The sequence below is a fragment of the Schistosoma haematobium genome, chromosome ZW (assembly GCF_000699445.3).
Source record: "Schistosoma haematobium chromosome ZW, whole genome shotgun sequence".
In the NCBI taxonomy this organism is placed as follows: Eukaryota; Metazoa; Platyhelminthes; class Trematoda; order Strigeidida; family Schistosomatidae; genus Schistosoma; species Schistosoma haematobium.
In genome coordinates this window covers 11168435-11192302 of record NC_067195.1, presented here as the reverse complement: position 1 = coordinate 11192302, position 23868 = coordinate 11168435, and the positions used below count along the sequence as shown (strand labels likewise).

Genomic DNA, 23868 nt, shown 5'->3' with positions numbered 1-23868 from the left:
GTAACTCCTTGGAAATATCTACTTTCAATTATTCCTACAGATAGAGAAATAAAACTTGGAAACATAAGTACGAAGTCAACGACCTAGCTACATATTTTATGTTTTCTAGCGATGATTATTTCTATTTTATAAATGTTGAAGCTCCCAAAGAATTGCTGTAAAAAAATTCTCAATTTCCACTTGCCTAAAGTATTATTAATTAAGAAGTGTTAACTTATGTTTTGTTTAATTCATAGACTGATTTGGGTTAAACAACCACTGAAAATCATAGAGCACTGGAGAGATATTTTGCTTTCGAGAGAGGGAGTTCACAGTAGGACTAACCCCCGATAACATCGAGAATCAAATCCAATACTTTTACGCTTTTTTTTGGGTATCTGATGAAAATTATGCTCAGACTGAGCATTACACGTGCATATCCTACTTCTATGGTAATTATCTGGTGTTAACTAGCGACTATCTTTAGAAAAATTTCTAAAGTTGTAATTAGAGGTTGACCGTTTTTGGAATGAAACGAGTATCATCAACAGCAATGGATGATGATCGCGAATCACCCTCTATTGACTGAAGCTGATAATGTAAACTTTTGGATATCAACCCAGTGACCTGAAAATAAGGCTCCTTCCGAATGATCTGCAGATCGTGAACTCGAACGCCTGTAGAGCTGCGAGTGCACGATGATGAGTAGCTCAATAGTCAAATAAAACATTTATTTAGCTTACTGTGATTTTCACCAGTTATTCGAAAAAATTCAATCTTTTCGTGTAAATTATTTTCAACTTTAGTAATTTATCGTGCAAATATTATGTTATGATTTTATTTGTACTACAACACTTTAGTATTCTAGAAATCCATCTAATGTACCAAATAAAAGTGTATCTGTCAAAACAATAACACTACAAAATGGTAACGATAATACTACAAACAGATGTCCTAAAAATACTAATTCTACACTTCCACCAAACTCAAATAATCCAACTGCATTTGATACGAATCGAATAACCAATAATAAACCAACATCACATAATTCCTCTACGAGAACAGCTATTGTTTCAAGTTCTGGTATGATAAATTATCCACCAAATAATTTTACAAATACTTTATCTACCGTGGGATCATTATCTTCAGTGGTAAGATCAAATTCTACGGGCAATTCATTAAATATTAATCAACCAACTTCCGTTACAACAAGTTTTGGTCTAATTCAAAGAGAAAGTAGTTCAGCAATCAATGGTAAATGGAGATCAACTGGCAAACACAATTCTTACGAATTATCAAAAGTTCACAATGGAGGTAAGTATAATATGAAATTCATAATTGTCTATTTAGTTAAAGGAGTATACTTTTTTATCACTCAATAAACACGGTAAAATGTGATGCCCAAATTTTAACATTAAAGAAGACATTTTGAAAATTCTAATCTAACCCTAAAATATCAAAATAAAAGGATGTAATTTATTTGAAACACGACACTTTAATTGTACAAAACAAAATGATGTAAACAAAAAGACGTTAAAAACATCGAATCAGGATATGCCATAAATTTGTTGAATGTACACGTAATGAAAAATTGGGTTCTTCAAATAAGCGTATCACAGTACAATCTCAACATGTACTATAGATTAGAGGCTACCATTCAGCTACATTTAAAAATTAGTATCAATCAGAAAAATCATTTTAAAACTACACCCGTAAAATAGATAAGCTGTTTAAAGAATAACATGAATAATATAGAATAACATACCTAACAAGAAGGAATGAAACTTGTCATCCACTGAATTATCTGATTAGCCAGTTTGATTGATAAAGTGATTTATTTATTTATTTATTTGAACACACAAATATTGGTACAAGAGGGCACCAAATATATATGCGCCACACAAAACAATGAGAATTCGAAGAGAAAAAAAGAAGTTAATGAGCGTAACAATAACGAACAGATTAGTGTAAGGTAGTGTAATAGTAATAAAAACAATAATAATAGTAATCATGAGAGAAAAGGAAAGGTGAAACCGGAAGAAATCTTCCAGTTAAGGAAGAAACAACCACTTTTTATGAAGAAAGTAAAAGAAGGTTACAGCAGAATCGCCACTGGCTTCTATTCTGAGCCATATCTCATAACGTCTCTAGTCACTGTGTAGCATCAGCTCTCGGACCTCAACCAGGGAGTCGTGAAGGACCAACAGGAGCCAGCCCTTTGCAGCTTTCTTTCATGCCACAACACCATGTCATGCACTGACCACCTCTCCGCTTCTTCCAACCAGTCCCAGAGTCGGCAAATAATGCACGACGTGGAATTCTCTGGGACGACATTCGTAGAACATGTCCAAGCCACCGAAGTCGGTGTTTCAAGATGGTGACATCGATTGCATTATCATCTCTGTACCAGAACACACGATGCTGAACCTCTGCATTACTAACATGGTGTCGCCACTGAATGTCAGCAATCCTTCGGAGACAGCGATGATCGAACACGGAGTCGTCTAACGTCCTCAACTCGGAGAGGCCAGGTTTCACAAGCATAGAGCAAAACTGCTCTCACCGACGCGTTGTAGATCCGACCTTTTACAGCCAGACTAACATCACGAAGGCTCGAAAGATGGCCCGGATTGGCATAAGCGTCTCTGGCTTTCACTATACGTGCATTGATCTCATCACTTACGCCACCACCAGCACTTATGCAGCTACCTAGATACACGAACTTCTCGACTACTTCTATCTGCTAACCATGCAGGGTGAGTACAGGATTAGAATCCTGCCAGTCTTGTAGAAGTACTTTGCACTTCGAAGGTGCAAAGTACATTCCATACCTATGGATACTGATTGCCAACTGATTAAGTGCGGATTGCATGCCTTGGGCATTATCGCACAGTAAGACAATATCGTCCGCATACTCAAGGTCGAGAAGTCTTTCTCCAGGCAACAGATCCACACCACCATTACTTACATTTATCAGAGCTGTTTCCAGAATGTCATCGATGGCAAAGTTGAAGAGGAATGGTGAGATTGGGCAACCCTGCCTAACCCCACTGCTCGAATGGAACAATGGAGAGAGGTGGTTGTATGCACTCACTCTGCCTGAGGTATTTGTATATAGGGCTTTTAGGATGTTAATAAACTTCTCAGGCACACCCTTCTTCAATAGACGATCCCAGAGAACAGTCCTATCCAACGAATCGAAGGCAGCCCTGATGTAAAGCAACACTACGATTGTTGGCCTTTGATAAGTATGGCGGTGTTCTAACATTTGGCGGAGGGTGAAGATATGATCAATACATCCTCAACCAGAACGAAACCCAGCCTGCTCCTCGCGAGTCAATCTTTCTCGGGTTTTGAACAGTCTACGCAGCATGACGGAAGCCAAAAGTTTGGACGCAATCGGAAGTAGACTTATTCCCTGATAGTTGTTATAGGAACGACGTGAACCCTTTTTAAAGATAGGGACAACTATCGACTCATTCTATGACGTTGGTACACTCTCTAGTTCCCAGACCTTTGTAAACAACGTCGTCAATTCCTTAGTCAGGAAGTCACCACCATCTTTAAAAGGAGCTGGAGGTAAGTCATCTGGGCCAGGTGATTTGTAACGCTTCAAGAGTTGGAGTTCCTTGCGGACTTCCTCCTCGTTTGGTGGATCAGTCGTCACCGGCCATGGAGGGCAGGACAGTCTGACCGATGTTGCCGGAGCAGCAGGCCAGTTGAACTGCCCTTCGAAAAATTCTACCCATCGTCCAAGACGTCGATGGATGTTAGTGATTGGCATCCCATCATCCTCGCAGATTGTTTCACTCACACCAGACTTCTTGCTGCCAGTGACTCGGATGAGTTGGAAGAGCTGCCGGTAGTTACCAGATGCAGCTGCTGCTTCCAGCTCATTAGCACGCTCCGACCACCAGGCTTCTCGGTCCTTACGCAAGCTTCGCCCAATTTCCTTACGTAACATCCTTCGTTTATGGTCAAACTCACAGTCACCCGGAGTAGACCGACGGGCTTCAATGAGTTGTAAGGAACCTGAAGAAACCCAGTGCTTATAAGCGGGACGTTTCGCGAACCCACAACTGACTGTACTCGCCATTTTCATGGCGTCATGCAATTGCAACCAATGCTCATCTATACTTTTCGGTGAAATGGTAGCTAGCCTAGAAACTAGGTCGGTTCGATACTTACTAGCAACAGAAGTTGCAACCAGCTTGCTAATATCAGTCCGTTGGTGGCGGTCACTTCGTTGTCCACTGAAAAGTAAGGTAAGATTGGCGCAGACCAAGGCATAGTCAGAGTCCAGATAGGTACTCCAAAAGGAACGGCATCTTGTACACAACCACGCCAGCGGTAGCTGATCGCGATGTGATCAATCTGAGTCCAGGCTTGGGACGCAGAGGGAGGACGCCAGGTGGCACATCGGCGATGACTGTGCCGGAAGTTAGTGCTAGCCAGAAAAAGGTTGTGGTCCGTGCACAGTGGCAGTAGACGGTCCCCGTTATCTGACCTGCGACCAACGAGTCCCCATCGGCCACCTAAACGACTCTCTTCTGTGCATAGACGCCCGACCTGAGCATTCAAGTCTCCGGCTAGTACTACAATATCTATTGGACGCACTTTCTGGAGAAGGATAGATAACTGGTGGTAAGACTCATCCTTGATTGCATCCGGGCTGCAATCTGTCGGGGCATAGGCAGAGATGACGAAAAGACATCGTTTCTCACTCCGATTTCTTCTCAATTTGATGGAACTCTCTGCTCTAACAGCACATAACCGACTGTTAATGGGGATCCAATCGATTAGTGCTGCCTCAGCTCTAGCGCTTAGTGTAACACCAACGCCAGCAAGACCAGACGAAGATGCCACAGGGTCCCCGGATATACGCACCTAAAACAAGCTTTTTGAAGCGACAGATGGAGAGCGAATCCGTAGTATTTCACCAGTCTTGAATACGGGTCTCGGATAGACATCAAACGTCGATATTAAGACTTTCCAAAGACATAGCCAGCCCTATCTGTTGTCCGACCTGCATAAGTGTGCGAACGCTGAAGGCAGCCAGTTTGAATGTTGCACGTGGCTTCAGAAAAACTGCTTCAGTATTCGTAATTGGTGGTAGCGTACTATTTCCAATCAGACAGTGACTCGAGAACGTTTAGATAGAACCGAGTTTCCACCATAGGCGAGCTGCTGTATAAGTCGAAAAATAAGGATACATAAAGTGGGAATAAAAGAGAGTGAATAAATGACGTAAAAAATAATAATAACAATAATAGTAATAATAATAATAATGTGAATCGTTTGATTATTAAGCAAGACAAGTATTTTCCATAAATATCGACATTTCATTATATTTGTGTGTGGGCTGTGATACTGCATGGGTGCCCAGACCGAAGCATGTGGTTTTCTTAGGGGGCCACACCCCAAGCCTTTTACCTAAAGGTCTAACCCACAAGGCAGTGCAGCATCGTGATGAGATGCTGTCTCATGGTAGCCAGTGACCAACGATTAGTTCATACGCCATTTGTTCCCGCAGGATACTGGAGCCCCTGTGCACCATTGGTTTGGGATCCGGTTAAAGCGCCGGACATTCGCTTCTCATCCTCTCATTTTCGTCAACAACACCCCAGCCACGAGAAGGCAGTGAGTAGGACTTCTTTGGCAGAGGCTGTATACACGTGGCCGTGTGAAATCAGTTCGAGAGGGCGGGCACACCTCACGAATTCGATCCCGTGTCACCCAGCTTCACAGTCGGAGGCGTTACCACTGAGCTATCCGGGCCGAATTGTATTTGAAGATAATGGGTCATGATATTAAACCAAATGAGTTTACAAGGTAAATTTGTAGTCATTTTACTGAAGTGACTATAATTTTATTGTTTCGGATACTAAGACCTTTGTTTTCATCTTTGCATATATTGGTTTCATTGTTTGCATTAAGTTTTCAGTATGAAAATATCTAAATTATTTGACTTACAAGTTAGACGTGTGACTGACAAGTCTATAACAGGATGAAACCTGCGTCCTAAATTCCACTGTTTACTACTCGTAAACTGTTACACAAACTTTTGACTTTATGGCAATATTGAGACTATCCTCTAATGATACATACATATCAGTAGAAAGTGACCAGTCTCAGTCGTTAAGGTCAGCGTCTGGGAAATACAAACATTTATAGATGAAATTCCATACCCGTTGCACAACCTGGTGCTTATCTGAACCCCGTAACTCAATACATAACGCGTTTGTGTTTGGAGAGATCGGTAATGTGTTCGACCTTCAGTGAGAACACCAACACTAGAGTCGAGCTACATTCAGTTTACAAGTTTCAAATTGGACGTTTTTAGTGTTACTCAGCATTTTTGTGGCTCGATATCCGACTCCCATTTGATCCTATGAATGTTATTGATTGTTATTGAAATATACATGTCGTCTATCCTCATATGTAATTATCGACTTAAATCGCGTTAGTGATTAACGGAATGAAACAAGTTAAGTACGAAACTGAATTTCGAATACGTGTATTTCATACAATCGTTGATCCAGACAAACAAAGCGAAGACAAGAGAGCGAAGTGAAACGAAAGGGCGCGTTGTAGCATGTGAGCCAACTCGGTTTAGTCAAGTGTTACTTGATATTTATAGCCAGGCAGAAATAAGTCAAAGACATGTATGTGATGAATAGATTAAGAAGTGCATACGCTTACTCTCATATAAAAACAATCAAGGTTGATAAGCGAATAATTGACAAGGTCAAAATGTGACCCAGGAAGGATGAATAAATTGGCCTGTCTAAAAGCTAGAATAAGCTATGTGGGGTTGGCATAGCAACCGACACTACAGCATCCTACTATGATGAAAAAAGAGTGTGCTTTATCACATTTTCGCTAGTTTGAAACTAGTTTCACATTTATTTTAAGAAATATGAACAATATTTGTAGCCTCCATCTTCTAGTTGGGTTTAAACGCCCTTCACAAAATCATGTATTTGGTAACAAAGTAGCATTAATTTAATCTTAATCTATTCAAAATATTCTTGAACAAAGTAAAACTTAAAATAGATTCCATTAGTGAGTTATCCTTACTAACTGAATTATTACTGTTCAGTCCCAAAGTCAAATAAATCACGGATGCCCTTACATGTAAATGTAGATAAACTTTTTTGATGTATCTGTAAACACTTTCCTAGTGTGCATATCAGGAATTTCATTGAATTTTTATGTTAATAGTATAAAAATTAAAATTAATTCATATACTTCTTGACTCAACAAAGATGATGGTGATACAAAGTCTTTGGATAATACAAATGTACAAAGGTTAGTTGGGTATACAAGTGATAGACCACGACAAACTGGTCGAAGACTGCCTACAAAGTTGTCTAACGCTACGAATGCGGTTCCTGTAAGTAATAAAAGCAATGATAAATTTTTTTTGTTTTGTGTTACAAAATAAAGCTGGTCTTAATGAAACAGTTTGTATGTCATGTATGGACTGTATTAGCTGTTATGATACGAAAGTTTTCACAATCATTATAAGCAGGTTTGGAGTCAGTTAGTTAGTCAGTCGTTCAGTTTCGATCATTGTATAACCTGGCATTAATGTGGGTCAGACCAAGTTGCCACACTACATCCTCACGATGTGAAATAAACAAGGTAAACAGAAAAAGAATCGAGGTAATTTAGTGGTAATGATAATGGGAAAGACTAAATATTGAGAGTATAGTTACAAAATAAGGAAATAAGAAGTACGCAAGAAGGAAAATTGGGACTCATGTTCTTCCGTCATTGGTAGTAGTTATAGCACAAATCGCAATCAGGTAGCCTGAATTCACCAACAGTCTATTATTTCACTGACTAATGGCATGTTTTGGTTTGGTGGCTCCTAGCTTTCCTCTCAACTATTTCTACATCAGCAAACAGCCTTTCAAGGTAAGCGGTGGTTAGGTATACTTAACACATATCCTAGACACCTCAGCCAATAAAGAGTTTATAGATAACTTACATTTCTTATACTAACTTGTACTTGATTTATGTTGATCAAATTACTGAGCCTAATTACTGTTTTTCAAAGATAAAGTTTGGGACGATGATAATGACACATTTACTAGCAAATAGCTTGGAATAATAAGTTTCTTAAGTTCCAGCAGGAAGCTTTCATCTCTGGAACAGCAAAACGTAGTGACAGCTATTAGATAAAAATCGTGAAACATTACAAATTGTGTGAAAGTTTTCATTAATTTCCTTTGCTAATAAATTTTGTAATACGACAGTTCTTCAGAGTTTATGTTAAATTTCCTCAAAAACGTTAAGATAAAATTTACTTATCAAGCTTCATCATCAGTTGAACAAAACGAATTGTTGGGTTTCATAGAGATAGAAATTCAATGTACTAACAGATACAAACTTGCAAATCATTCTAGACAGTGTTTACAATTTAAGATTTTATGTCTTATATGTATAGATGGAGATATTATTCAAAAAGTGTTGGTTTCATATTGAATGGATCGGATATTTGGCATAGATTATTCGATTGCGTATATAACAAGCTTTTGTAATATTATTAGACTTCTTGACCAAACTTACTAACCCTTTGTCAGTATAAATCATTGACATTGTTGTGTCTTGTGGACGCTGATTTTTTATAGCTCAAGGTTTTAATCGATATTTTGTGTTATACTGGTCAATCAGGATTCAGATTGTCAGTTAGTTTATAGCCGGGGAATTTCTATTCACCAATTGACGCACTAACATAAGAACAACAACAGAGACCTTAACGCTTATTGGTCCTTGATCTTCTTCTAAACCAGTAGCTAATCAGGAAGCAGACTAGTTCTCTGTTGTACTCAATTTAATTAATCACATAAAACTCTCACAATAATTTGCTTGAAATAATTGACCACACAACACATCAATCGAGAAATCATACTTTAAATACAATCATTCCATAAGTGGTAGATGCCTGAGCAAGGAGTACATAATTAATCAGCAATAACTAAGGTATAAAATAAATATATTACAACAATCGACAGTTTCACTGTAATCTCACAATAAGGAAAATCTAGAAATGAGATGATGAAGTTATCTATTAAGCATACAATAAAATATAAATATAATAATAGTACCAAGAATAGTTCCGAAAATTCCGATATTCGTCCCGTTATAACAACTGATTCTAAGTCATACTTTCAAACTTCCATTCTTTCGATCTGACGCAAAAACTGAAGAATATTTATAGCACAAAGGTGGGAATAAACTGATGAAATATTCCTACAAACTATAAATATTTTCGTGTCAACGTTTATGTAAAGTTGGTAAAATCGAATCTGGTATTCTCATAAAGATATATTTATTTTAAAAAGTTTTACATGACAAATTGACGTTACCCAGAAACTATTGAATATTGAATATCTGTTACTTTGTAGTAACTGTAAATCACTAAGATAATTATGCAAGATCTTTGCACAATCACTATTTACATATGTATATTTGTTTACTTATATAAAATATAATTCGATAATAAATGTATTTTTTGTTATATCACAATGTAAATAACATTTATATAAATCATCTAAATAGATTTTTATATCAAGTGTACTGTTCAGAAATGATGCTTTTTCCCCTTAATTAGAAGTGAAACGCTCTATAATACACTCACATGGACAAAGAAATACACATAAAGTAGTTGTCTTAATGGTAACAAAAATGGTGAATATTATTTATGAATTTCATGAAATCACAAGCGACCAGCTCGTAGAAGTAGCGTAAATTCCAAAAAGATTTAGATGAACCTTAGTGATAAGCGCTAAGTAGCTTGAAACCTTGGTTCAAGGATTCCAATCTGCTTTCTCAAGCCGTCTAAGATTAGTAAACAAATGTGATGTAAGGTGGTTGACAGTAGTTGACAGGAAACTATAAACCTAGGTTTTGTGCTATTTGGAACTCGTTACTAAAGTGTAACTGTAATTTTCGGTGAACTGATGTTTCATGGGGGATCTTTTTCCTTGTCACTAAGTCTGAGAGAGTACTATTAAAATAACAGGGCCATAACTTTTATCTAGCCTGAGATAGATTTACAGTTGATTATTTCCATGGTATTGATGAACTTAAAACTTCATAAACATAGCGTAAAGAACTATCAGTTATAAACTGTTTAATCTGATGCAAGTTATAATTAATTTACTTTGAACATTAGGAATTCTCTTAAACTTTGTTTGAATAAACAGAGTCGATATACTTCTAGCTGAGGTCTGTAATTAATGAAAAATTCTTTACTTTTCTAATAAGCCGCATATTTATAGATATCAGCCTTTCATAGTAAAATAAAACAAAAATACTGTTTAAAATTTCATTTAGTTATTAATCGGTTGCATAACAATGGATAGTTATTCACTGCAAAGATTTGTTCAGTGTTTTCAATAGTTGGTTGGTTCAAACACAATTGATTACAATCCACAGAATTCATCTGTTGAATACTTTTAAATTATTTTACAGATATAATTTAGAACAAATTTAATAGTTATTTAGAAATAAAAATGCTTTTCGTTTATACAAATTCTGAGGAAATAAGTATAGTTTATCTGCACCGTTGTCATAGTTACCTGAAAAAATTTGACAACTCTTATAAATAAAGTTATTTGTTTTATATTTAAACAGGAAATTAAATTTGTTAAATGAAGCTTAAATAGAAATTATTCTACTATCAGTTTTATGCTTTACTAATAATTAGTTGCTTATGTCTATCAAAAATATCTGGATCTAGAACGTGACACTAAGGTGTATCATTACACCATAGTAGATTTATTTCTGTTCTGTGCTGGATATCCAAAACTCTATATAAAATTAGGTGACTGTTCATTTTCATAGAACTGATATGTCTGCTTAATAAAATAATTCATTCACTGTTGGAAATATGATAATCAACTACTGAAAACAGAAAAACACCGCCAGCTAATGATTACTAACCAAACTTTATATTAAGGAGTCTAGAATCCTTGATTTTTGCTTGTCTAGAAGGAGAATTGTGGCTGCAATAAACGTATCATCATAACAAAAAGTATTCGCCTTGATATGATTGTAGATACGTCAAGAAAATTTCGGCATTTATCTAGACCAGCGCATAGAATTAGTTGGTAGTAATTCATTTCCTCCTATTTGACAGTAACGTTTTGAGTCGAGTATTTTTTTAGAACAATTATCTGATGGCATTTTAAGCCTTTAGTTTTTATTCCAAAATGACACAGTATCTTCGCTTGAATTTCACAGTATCTAATAATATTCATATGTAGCAACTGTTAAAGAGTAACATCCCTAAATTTCATACTGAAATAGAATGTGAGCGAAAGATTTTGGAAATATAAATTAGTTACCAATCAGTCAGTATTTCGATTGATTGTTTCACTGATAATTATGGGCAGTAAATATGTTTGTTTATCATATTTATTATGCATTACCCAAGCTAATCACTAATTAGAATTATCATTCTGATTGTCATGAGTAATAAATAACTACTAACGTAAACGACTAGTTGATCACTTAGCAACCAGTAGTTGAACTCATTTTTGTCTAAATATTAGTGTTAGTTGATTTCCATCAATAAGGTTGGAATTTAGACACTAAACTTAATAATTATTTATCGTCATTAACTTTATTTGATGTTAAGCGGTTGATGATAGTCAACAATAGTCATTTAGCTTGACCGCGATTCTACATGTAGCTCATCTCTGCTATGTCCTAGAAACGTGTGTTCTCTATATCACTAATTTTCACTTACAACAACAACGAGATCAATCAGCTGAGACTCGAACCAATCAGTGATAGTAATTCTTCACTATGAAATTGTGTGGCAATGAAATATCCCGCGTTGACAAGTTTTAACCGATACGAAGCCTAGGTTCAGGATTGTTACTTAGACGTGTGTGAATTCCACTTACCTTAGAACATCTCCAGTATGAATTTAATCTAAGTCTAATATAAAAATAAGATCTACTCAATAGTTTACTGTATTGATGATGCATTTTTCATTTATTTAACATTATAGTAGTATATATGAGCCTAAAGATAACGCTTACGTGTCACCAAACTGTGCGGCAACTTAGTAAATCATAACATGTCTACAAACATATAGATTTATCCAAAAATGAATTGTGCTAAAAAGTGTTATACATTTATAGCGTACAAGATATTTTGTTCGACAGACTCAAAAATCACTTAGAAAATAGAATATTTCAAGATTAACTGCACCAAGAAGATAATAATTAATGTTTTAGTCACTCTTAACTTTCATAGAAAAACTAACCGTTATTTTTCCAATCCTAGGATTTTACTCACACATTGAATACTCCAATTCGATCTAGTATTGCAGCGTCAAAACCAAATGATGCTCATGTGTATGATGCATCAATGACTAGGACTAATGTAGCATGTATATCAGCGAATCATGAAAGCAATGTTGGTTCAATGAGTGCTGATCAAATTGACAAATCTAGTGAATCGACATATAAGCAGCAAGGACGAACATCTAGTCATGCTACAAATCCATCACGTGCCGGTAAATAAAAGTCTGTTTGATAATCAACTAAATTATTTATTGATTATTCTTAATTTTTTAAAGGAGATCAACACATTTTGAATAGTTATTGAGAACTATATTCCTGAAAGAGAGAATTTAGCTTATATACCAAATACAGAAGTATTTAATCTTCGTGGATTGGTTGAAGTTAGACATTAACACCGTTGGATGCCGGCTCAGTGGTCTAATGGTTAAGTGCTCGCGCGCGAAGCCAGTAGGTCCTGGGTTCGAATCCCGCGGGGGGCGGGTTCGTGGATGCGCACTGCTGAGGAGTCCCATACTAGGACGAAACGGCCGTCCAGTGCTCCCAGGTTTTCCATGGTGGTCTAGCTTCAATTGGCTCATGATTTCAACTTGTGAAATTTCATTAATATGTTTGTGTATTTGACTTGGTGATACTTACTGGATAATGTAGGATGCAAATTTGAGACAGTTGGATGTTGAATACTTCAACCACTAAACCATCACCTTCAGCTCAACAACAGTTGAGCTGAAAATTCCTAAACCTTTTTGATGGAAGTTGAATGTATGCAACTATTATAGTGATAAATTAAATTCATTGGGTCACAGTTTTATTCACGTTTTCAAAAAATTTTAAAATGTAGTTTCTTTATTTGTCCAGAACATGAAACTACTCGTTTCTTACTTTAATTCATTCTCACAGAAATACCTCTTATCAAACCTTTCACCCATAACGTAACGTCTGATTGATGATAACTTATTTTAAACTGACTCGAAAATCATATTAAATGTTGCATTCTGCCTAAAATATTTAATTTTTGAACACAGTCACTTAAATTTACTCTGATTTCACTTTAAAAATAATATCATATTTACATTCAAGCTCATTTTAAGTATGGATTCCTGGAGAAATAACTAACAAATGTTACATAAATCTCACAGCTTCTGTGATTGTTTTCCAATGCTATGTGACGTTGCTATTCAACCATGTGTTCAGAAGAGCCTTCATTAAAATTCCTACAAGCATGGTGATGGAATATCTTCTCCCTAGCTGCGTGTATCAGACTGTAGCGTAACCTATTGGTTAAATGACTATTTGTTATTACAATAAGTTTATAGTGTGACTTCTACGGAAAAATTGGATATTCACTGATATCCGCGTAAGTGAAGCATATTCACTAATTAATTGCTCAACGAAGCTGACTAATTTTTTTAATTCACAGAACTGAGTATCTAACTAATTTGGTAACTCAAACAATTACAATGGAGAACCGTATTTTCTAAGACGTAACATGGTTACGTAAATATTAAAACACCTCGTTACCCATCTTGTCAAAAAGTGTGTTTTGATAAAACAATTAGACGCCTTCATTTTTCACGATGTCATTAATCACGCCCATCGACAGCGCTGTAAACTTCGTTATCACCTAGATTTCATTTGTTCAAGTGTACAGTAGTTATATTCCTTTAAATTATGAACATTCGTAGAAAAGTTCAATAACAAACAATAGATCTCAAACATTAATTAGTGTTATACAGGTTTATGGAAGTGTCCCTCATTACAAAAACACATTTACTTTGAGGTTAAACGTTATATAGGATATTGCTATTATAAACAATATCATTTTAATAGTAATTTTTCGATATGAATATTACTGATTTATTTCACTGTTTTATTCGCACTCCAGATCACATGTTTTTTTCATGTTATTAATCTCATTGATATTTAATGGTGTTTCATACCAGTGTAATCGTTTGCGTTTGAATCAGAATATGCTATCTTTTCCTTAAATTCTGGTTCTCTCTTTTTTAAAAGTTTTTTATCAGTTATTCCCGTCAACCTGACATCAGCAGTGTCTGAAATTAATTATTTCATAATCTGAGTTACGCTTTCTTCTTAGTCATTAATTTCTATACTAAAAATGGCTTTTTCCTTAATATATTATTTATATTATACATCTTATCGATGTAATTCAACTTCGGAAAACACAAAACATTTAAGGTTGTCTATTCATCATAGTGATCACGCAAAGAAATTTTTAAATACAACTGAACATAACAGTAAAAATATCCTTAATTAACAAAGTTTATTTGATTCACAACACCTAAAGCTGAAATTTCGGATGACTTGTAAGATCGTTTGATGTTAGTATGAGCTTTCTTTTACATTTAATTGGAACTTGTTCTTGTTATACTTGATTATTTCTCAGTAGTTCAAGATTTCTACCTCAGCAATTACTATTGAATGATAGTGTTTTTTTCTCGGCTAATGAAATACAACTTGGGCAATCGTAATAAACAGTTATACATAAGTCCAATGGTTATCCATCAAATATCGTTTTAATGCCTGTAAATCTGATTATTTTCATTACAATTTCAACGACTCAAAACGGATAATTTCCCATCCAAGTGATCAATGTTTCCAAAACTACTTCATTGCGCAATTGACTGAAACATTTCTTAAGAGAATTAAAACTAACTTTTGTAGAACCTCACTTGATAATTCATGCGTAAGTAATGCGAATGGACATATTTCACATTTTTCTGGTCATAAGTGAAAAAAAAAGTTTTTCTCTAGTCAATACGCCTTCCAGATGGTTAAAACATTACTCCTTAAAATTAAATTACACAGAGAAAAAGTTATTTCTAAAAACTTCAAAGAAAAAAATAAATAGATAAACAAATCACTGCGTGGTCGTCTGTATTCATCTAGTTCAGCTGCTCTAAAGACTTATATTATTTTATTTTATCTTTAAGAAGAACGTTTTAACTCCACTTCTTATGATTTCGTAATAAAATCTGTATTCACACTTGTCACATCACGTCAACTAAAAGATTTACTGGCTTGTTTATCCAAAATTGTGTTTTGTTATACTTGATTTAAACTAGTGATTTTTCTGCCTGAAAAAACCCACGCTTACCGCTAGTACTCGACAGATACTTAGATAGATAGACTGGTTGACTGATATTGAGCTTTCGCAGTAATTTCTAAAGTTAACTATTTTGTATAGGTTTTTATATCTACCATTCATTTACCAAATATATAATTTCATTTATCCTTCCCAATGTTACCGTTGTGAATAAGAACGTATTTTCACGATGAATATCAGAATACCGTGTCATAGTTTTTATTGTTAATTATAAAATAGATACACATAATCATTGTCCTTGATAGAGGTAGATTCCTCCATTTTAGTGTGATTTCAAGTTGCAAAAAGTACTATTTAACATTTTATTTCCTGAAAATAAGCCGTTCACATATCTGCTTAATCTTGCATATAAATTTACACTTCATTCATTCAGTTCATTTTGTGATATCCGCGTCGCCAGTTTCTTGTACTTGAAAACGAAGAACCACTACAAGTTCCATGGAGTCAAGCTAGAACACAAAGACTGGTACAAGTGAAGACTTATTGATTCCAAATACGATGACCATAACCCAAAATATACACTCATGTATATAATAATTTGTACACCTACTTGAATATTAATTTGTAAAACTGTTACAGTAATGAAACGACAACAAAATCCCATGCTGCATGTCATACTGAATACAGTTCACGTTAATTTAATACAAAGAAGATCATTCTGGATAAAATTGCACTGAAAGTGAGACCAATTTTATGTTGAGCAAATTAATGCATCAAAAAGAGTGTTATTCTGGGCAGTTATTACACTGAATTAAGAATATACGATATCTCACCCTTCTATCCCGTCCGATCAAAATGGTCTTCACACAGCGAATGAAGTCATCCATCTTGGGTAGTAAACATCCAATATCCAACATATTGTCTACCTATATCAGCTTTGTAACTTTCTACCCAATTCTCATTTTATTCGGGATTGATACTTATCAACTTCGTGTTCTTCTGAGAACCTCTTATTTGTTTAAGGTTCTCTTAGAGTAAACTGTTTGTAACACTTCAAATCTTACAGTTTTAAATGGACTACTAAAAATCCTTTGCTGTGAGCTTTACATTGTTAAGTAACTATGACATTACATATTGTATTAAGATTTTCTTTAGAAATGTTTTGGCTTAGATGGACACTTCTATGTATAAAATTGGATAAAATTTCATTGATTTTAGATACAACTCTATTCAGTTCCTGAGAAAAAAAATGACTAAAAATATGAGGATATTAAATTTAAAAACATTCTTAGGTAAATAAGTAAAACATTCGTGCTGTAAAATGATAATATTAAGCCTAAAACATAATAAATGAATATATCTGATTTGTTATAGACGGTTCTTTGATAACGGACGCAAATGTTTAATTATCATGTATTGAATTTTGTCACGAGTTGACACCAATTGAAGCACCATATGAACCCAAGGAACACTAGGCAGCTGCTTTGTCCTAGCTCTGGACTCCTCAATAGTAATCGACAACTACCCCATTACTAAATGAACTCACGACCTTGATGTCTTGTGATGAATACTAACTTTAAGCCACAAAATTCTAATTCACTAGTTCGAATATCCAATCTCATCCTACTCGTGATATTTTAAATACTACCTGAAATTATGAAGACTGAACTGTGGGGGATTTATATTTATATCTTCTATTAAATCCAATAAATAAAGCGTTTCTCATACAAATACTCTGAGTGAATTCCAGGGTAATTAGAAAGTCAAATAGGAAGAGGCTAGCGCACGTGTACCTTGAAGCAAGCAAATACTGGATTCATTTCCATTATAAAAGAAGAATATAGCTGTCATAACTTTGTAAATTTCGAAACGAAACTATGTTTGTAAACTAAGTTAATCATTGAATTAGTACACCTCGGATATATTTTACCCTAAAAAGAAATGGAATTTTAAAATACGGAGAATAAATCATGTAGATTAATTTTAAGAGTAATTTCATTAGCTAGTGTTTGAGTTTTATGATTAAACTTTTCTGGTCTAATGTTTATAACTGGTTCAGTATTCATCAGCCGATCTTTGTAATGATAGTTAAAATATCGCAGTTATTATAACAAAGATGTTTATCTCAGTTTATCTAATGTTTAATAATAAGATGATACAATATTTATGTTTTAACCTTAAATAACTTTGTTTTTTTATTTAATATCACATTTCTCAGCTAGTCTTCAAGGCAATGAAATCTCAAATGGTTCGGCAGAATTAAATCGAAGCTCTGAAAATCTACTCATCTCATCAAATCAAGCAGTATTAAATCATCGTAATAAAAACCAACAAAATGATATACAACATCAATTTGACCAATTTCAAAGTGAGATTAAACAACAATTACATGATATTCGTCGTGAATATGATACATTAAAGGTAATTTCACTGTTTTCAATATTAAAGATAAATAAGTACTATTTAAGCATATCATTAAATTGAACTATGTTTTTGTTTGAATTTTATTCAAAATCCTTCAGGCATAGATATTATATTTATGATAAAAGATAGAATACTTCAATTATTATCAAATATAGATTAGGATTGAACGAAATAAACACCGGCAAATTGATGGAATATTTTAGTGAGTGTTAAAACTCCTAATTATAATATACAAAATATTAAAAACGTTCACTTGAATATTTTGTTATAGTAACATTAAAGAAATGAAAGGCTGTACAATTGATTAGTGTTCCTTCATGCAATTGGTTCCCTTTATGAATTTAAATGGAGCAAGAACAAACATTGATGCAGAATAGTATGAATTCATATTATTTCGAGGTTTCTCGTCAGCTGCTTACAAAACAAAATTGTGATAGAATTTTTTACATGGAGATAGTGTGAAACAATTGACATAAATGAGTGTAAATAACTGGATTACAAAAATAACTATATATATATATATATATATATATATATATATATATATATGCTAGAAACAGGTCAGAGGTCAAAAAAGGGGTTAATTCATGTTGGGTGGTGTAATAGTGTTCTTCCATAATCAAATTAACGTACTGTAAATACAAAGTTCTGACTCTGAAATATGTAGTGACATGGGTTTTGCCGTTTCAGTAAACTTTTTAATACATATATTTTCACGAAACTTATTTTTGGTAACTACTGAACGATTTATCCCTCTTTTCTGTAAAATGCTCATCAGAACGTACATCATTGAAGAACATAAGTATATGAAAGCCACAGACATAATAATCAGAACAACTAAAGCATATTTTAATTCACTAGACGTAATAATCAAATGTAATTTTGTGCACAACGTTTCATGAAACGTTCCCTAAATACAAGTTAGTTGGATTAAGCAATCTTTCAGCCCTAACTTGATCCACAATTTCTAATACATGCACATAGACGTGAAGTAAATGATGTTTTCCTACTCATTCAAGCTATTCATGCTTAATCTGGCAGTCCGTAACTACTATCAAACTGTTGCAATAATTTAAAGTATATTTCAAACACATTATTCGTTCGGTATATGCTCTATACATTATTTTCTTAACAAACCTATGCATTTCACTTAACCCAATTGTTATAAAAGAACCATTAGACGATAAGTGAGATTTACGAAGCACTATTGCCTATGTTAATAAACAAACAGTGACGTTGTAGTGAACGAAGACTCAGTTAGGTCAAATCAATTTATGGTTTATTACGACATCAGTTGGTGCAATGAATTGACGTTTTCTAAATAATAAAAAGCTTGACACAACGCTACAGCAGAGTGTATTTTTGCACAGCAAAAAAATATTCACACAAAAACCTTTTATATCAATTTAAGCCAATAAATTATTGTTGTGTTCTCTGAGTTTAACAGTTTAATTGCGAAGCTTCCATTGCTTTTCTAAACAATAACATTAGCTCCTACTTCATGTCAAAGAGAGCTTATGTGTTTGTACACAAGCGTTAAATCTGTTCATTCCTATAACGATACTTTCGATTAATTACTGTAGTCGGCTTTGTTTTCCTCACTTCCCCTGTTTTATATCTTGTTCGTTTGACTTATAACAATGTGGTTAATCACATTTTTCCGTTGTGGAATATATGTTAGTCCCATTTTTACATTTGATGTGGTCTGTGATGCGGTTATGCAAGGTGGTGATGAAAACTTCCCAACTAATTTGTTTAGTTTAGGTAGTACAACAAAAAGTTGTCCAACGGAGCCGTAAATCTTTCTTTTCATTTCAAAATCATCTAAATTAATAGATAATCAAATAACAACTAATATCATATCCATTCCTTTGACACGGAATTAATTCAACTTCGAACATCTCCGCTAATTTATGGCTACAACTTTGACGCAGTTGACTTCTACTAGATAATTACTTGTATAGAGAACATTTTTATGTTTTTACTATGTAGTGTACCAAAGTATACTTAATTTAATTTTGAATGATACTTCAACCACTTCGATTTCTTTCATTAAACCTAAAAAAACGATATCTTGAGTACAGTGATTATTACCATCTACGACCTACAACTACTGTTCTTTCTCTTTAGCTTTATTCCGATTCTTAACCTAAACTTTTTGATTTGATTTTTATCATCCTCTCATTTACTCATAAAATAATACTTCCTATAATTGTAAATAGTTTCTGGTTGAATGCAACATATATCACAGTCGGTTTAGTCAATACAAACTAGAATCTCATCAATATATTTCTCACCAACTGATCATCAATCCCTTTTTACTTGGTTATTTCACCACGACTTTGTTGTTCTATCAAATCAATTCCAACCTTTACATAGATTTCCTTTGCATAATTCTCTGATTTTTTATTTAAATATTGTAATTTACATTATAGTTGTTGCATTGGACCTATTCTGGGTTATTTAAAATAATCTTCATATGGTTTTATGAATTTCTTTTAAAGGAAATGCATGTACAACTTCGAAATGATTGGTTAAAAGGACAGAAGTGTTTAACTGAACGATTTCAAACTCTTATGAATGAACTTGATGAAATTAAGAAATTAAGAGCCAACGATGCTATCGAGTTATCTAGGTTTCGTAAAATTTTAATGCAATTAGATGCAAGTTCACTTATCGATTCATCGAATCACATTAATTTTGGTACCACTGATAATGAGGACAAGTCTTTAACTGATACAGACGTTACAGAGTCGACTACAAATGTATTAAACCAAAAAAGTGTTAATTTTAGAAAAAATCCTTTGAATGAAACTGAAGAAAATCATAAAGATCAAAATGAGAACATTGGTTTATTTGATAATAAATATCAAACAAATCAACTAAAATCAACATCCGTTAAACCTTCACTTCGTCCTAGACCTATTCCAACTTATGGAACTGTCAGTAATATGAGTAATTAAAATTCTTGTTGCTTCTAAACTTTTCTGATAAATTTTACTTTGTTGAGTTATCACTGCAGAGACTGTTTGCTTGAATAGATCGATCGACTTACGTCAAGAATTAAAACTATTCAACGTTGGAAGTTCAAACAATGATAAGGGATTTTTGTAAATAAATCCTTCCATTCAATTGTTTGCATTCATTACTTTTTATTTTTAATAATTCCTTGTTGCACATTCGTATACAAAAACATATCTACTATACGTTTAAATATTTATACCTTGAACTTTTTTCACTAGTTAAAGAACATTGATCATTTTTAATTATTACAGGTTATTTATTATAACTTCATTTGGTTTGAGTAAATACTATACCCATTTTACTTCGACTTTTTGAGGTATAGTCACTTTGATTTTACCGTTAAATGTTACAATATTGCTTCCCCAAGCTTATGTCCTTTATTCTATAGTTTAAATTGATTTAGTTTTCGAGATGAAACAATTACTTGACGAACGAATTTTGTTTCACTTTTATATTTTGATTTTACGCTATGTAAGCAACCTAATTTGTCGTCTGTTATGCCTTATGAAATATTTATTCAGTATTTTGAATACGTAAGCATATAAACTAACTCCTCTATAATCTGATAACTGAATCAAATATATTTCTTGTTACATTAATTTGAAGTTGGTAAATAAAATCTGTACGATAAATGGTGAACTTTAAAAATCCTAATACAGTATATATATATATATATATATATATATATATATATATATATATATATATTTGTATATTGTGTTTGCTTTAGGCTAGACGTTAGAAAAAAGTTTTTCATGTCCGGCAATTAAAATAAAAGCCGAAATTTATTAATTATTTATTAGGTAGACTAAAGTGTTGAATGAGTCAACCTTCAAAAATAACTCTGGGAATGTTCATAAGATTGAGATTCATCGGTCATTGCAATATTTGACAGTTTCTATGATACACTCATGTTATTTAAAGATTAAGTTTAAAAAAACAAACATAAAGCATTCATAACCAAGTTTTATATGGGTGAAAATCTCTGTTTATTGCGCAAAAGTGAATTCGTCCACTGTTTTGAAATGGTTGAGGCTAAGCAAGGTCTAACACATTTTAGTTTAGCGCCTTATCTTTGATGCTAAGTGGTTGAAGCTAATCAGTATAAATCCCTGGACCTAGGTTTCATACTATTTTAAACTCGTCACCAAGGTGCACCTGTAGTCTTGAGGGAATAGTTGTTACTTGACATATTCCATCCTGAGTTACTTTCTCCGTAGTCTGTGACGTTAACACCAAGTTATCATGACCATGATCGACCATTCTTTATTACACTTGTTAACCAATAAATCAAAATATTCTTAAATTCACTTGGCATTGTTTACCTGAATCTTCCCATTGATGTTTAGGATTGCGATTGATCAGTCTCTTATTGGCATATGTACGTATTGCCTTAATTCACAAGCATTAAAAACAAAGATGGAAATTGGCTAGCACTGGAATTCAAGAATGCGCGTTTCGTTCTATTTGGGACACGTGAGCTGGATGTACCTGCATCTCAGAGTTGATGTTCACTCTATGTCTCGAAACCAGTGTGAATATCAACTCTGAGGTGCATGTCCTAAGCAATAGGCAACGCTGCAACATTCAATGGAAGTGGTATGACTCGGTCATGCGGGCGCAGCCAGCATAACCTCTCATTTTTTGTATTAAACACATTATTCTCTTCCCAGCTCAAATGTGTTCTTCAGAAATGCTAGACGTCATATCACTGATTGTCGCGGTAGGAGGAATCAGTGCAAAAAATGGTATGCCTTTCACATAAGATCTTGTAGATTAGATAGTCAGATCATGACAAGTCTACAATTTCGGGATTAATTCTATTATTACAGTAGCAATTATACCGAAGTAGATCATAGATTCACAGTACTACTTAAACAATCCGGCATAAAACCAACAAGGTAGATATTTGTTGTAGGTGCTTCAGCTTAGAACTCGACATAGAGAACTGCGACCAACTCTATGTTGAAAATATGTACGTCAAAATAAAACAAGCACTTAACGAGTACGTGCTGCTCAAATTCAGATCGGTAACTGACCCTGGAGTACATACATATGTACAACCTTCGAGACATACATATCTACTGTTAAAGTTGAAAAATATATCAAAACTCATGAAATCTTTATCACCAAGTATGCATTATCATGGAAAAGCCATCCCATTGAAATACGCATAAAAGATGAATTACATACGTTTGTAAGACCTCTAGATGAAGGTCTTGCTTACTCTGAGCTCGTAGCACATGCGAATACAACTGAGCCATACTCATATATCATAGGCCTTCAAAATCCCTAAATCATAATACACTCTGCGTTTAGTCTCAAGTTCTCTCCTCCTTGGCAGTTGTATTGGGTATGTCTCCGCTACCGTATGTCCTCCATTAATTTTTACTTGAAGTAGATATAACTCACCGAACATACTTATACTGCTCAACTATGATCGGTTTCAAGGGACGCTCGATAGTGACCTAGAGTTGTCAAGTGAACTTCACAATCCCTTGCTTATTACCAGTAGTCTTGCATCTATGGAGTCATGACGCACCTGTAATGGCTGTGCTTCGATAATTAATCACCCTCGAACCGTTATCGTACAATCTTCAACGGTGTTTGAAATCAAAAGGTAAAAAGAAGCAGCTACTACAGTTTATTTAGCAGATAATTCGGACCAGACAGCAGAGAGGCAAAATGGATGAGCAAGCTAACTACGGTTGTAGTAGTAGCAGTAACAGTAGTAGTAATAGTAGTGAGTGAGTCGTGAATGTAAATGTACATATATATATATATATATATATATATATATATATATATATATATATAGGAAAATGGATGAGTCATCGAATAGGTTAAGCGGTTAATAATGAAGCTAGCAGGATGAATATATGCGTAGGCGCTAAACAATGTTCAAGCATACGTATTTCATACAAGCACAATAAAATAAGGGTACAATAAATTGTTATAGTGCGGATGACCGTCCGCTAAATAAGTTAGCAAAAGGGCTTAACTGGGTTCATTGAGAATAAACTCAATTGCACGTGAGTCGCTATACAC

At 34.1% G+C, this 23868-nt stretch overlaps 1 protein-coding gene across 4 annotated transcripts in view; it reads left to right on the top strand.

Moving 5' to 3' along the window:
* Positions 1-21455, top strand: part of MS3_00002766 (uncharacterized protein) — a 51304-nt gene extending 29849 nt beyond the window's left edge. Inside the window, exons 6-11 of one of the 4 annotated variants that reach the window (XM_051210392.1) lie at positions 840-1293; positions 7248-7375; positions 12289-12520; positions 15806-16468; positions 17591-17793; positions 20301-21455. In XM_051210392.1, the coding sequence (XP_051070378.1) occupies positions 840-1293; positions 7248-7375; positions 12289-12520; positions 15806-15846 (855 nt within the window). In that variant the 3' untranslated portion in view covers positions 15847-16468; positions 17591-17793; positions 20301-21455. Of the gene's footprint in view, positions 1-839; positions 1294-1329; positions 2109-5481; positions 7376-12288; positions 12521-15805; positions 16469-17590; positions 17794-20300 lie in introns of those variants that run through there. The other 3 variants (XM_051210390.1, XM_051210391.1, XM_051210393.1) reach the window with 3 other exon arrangements.
* The last annotated feature ends 2413 nt before the right edge of the window (positions 21456-23868 follow it).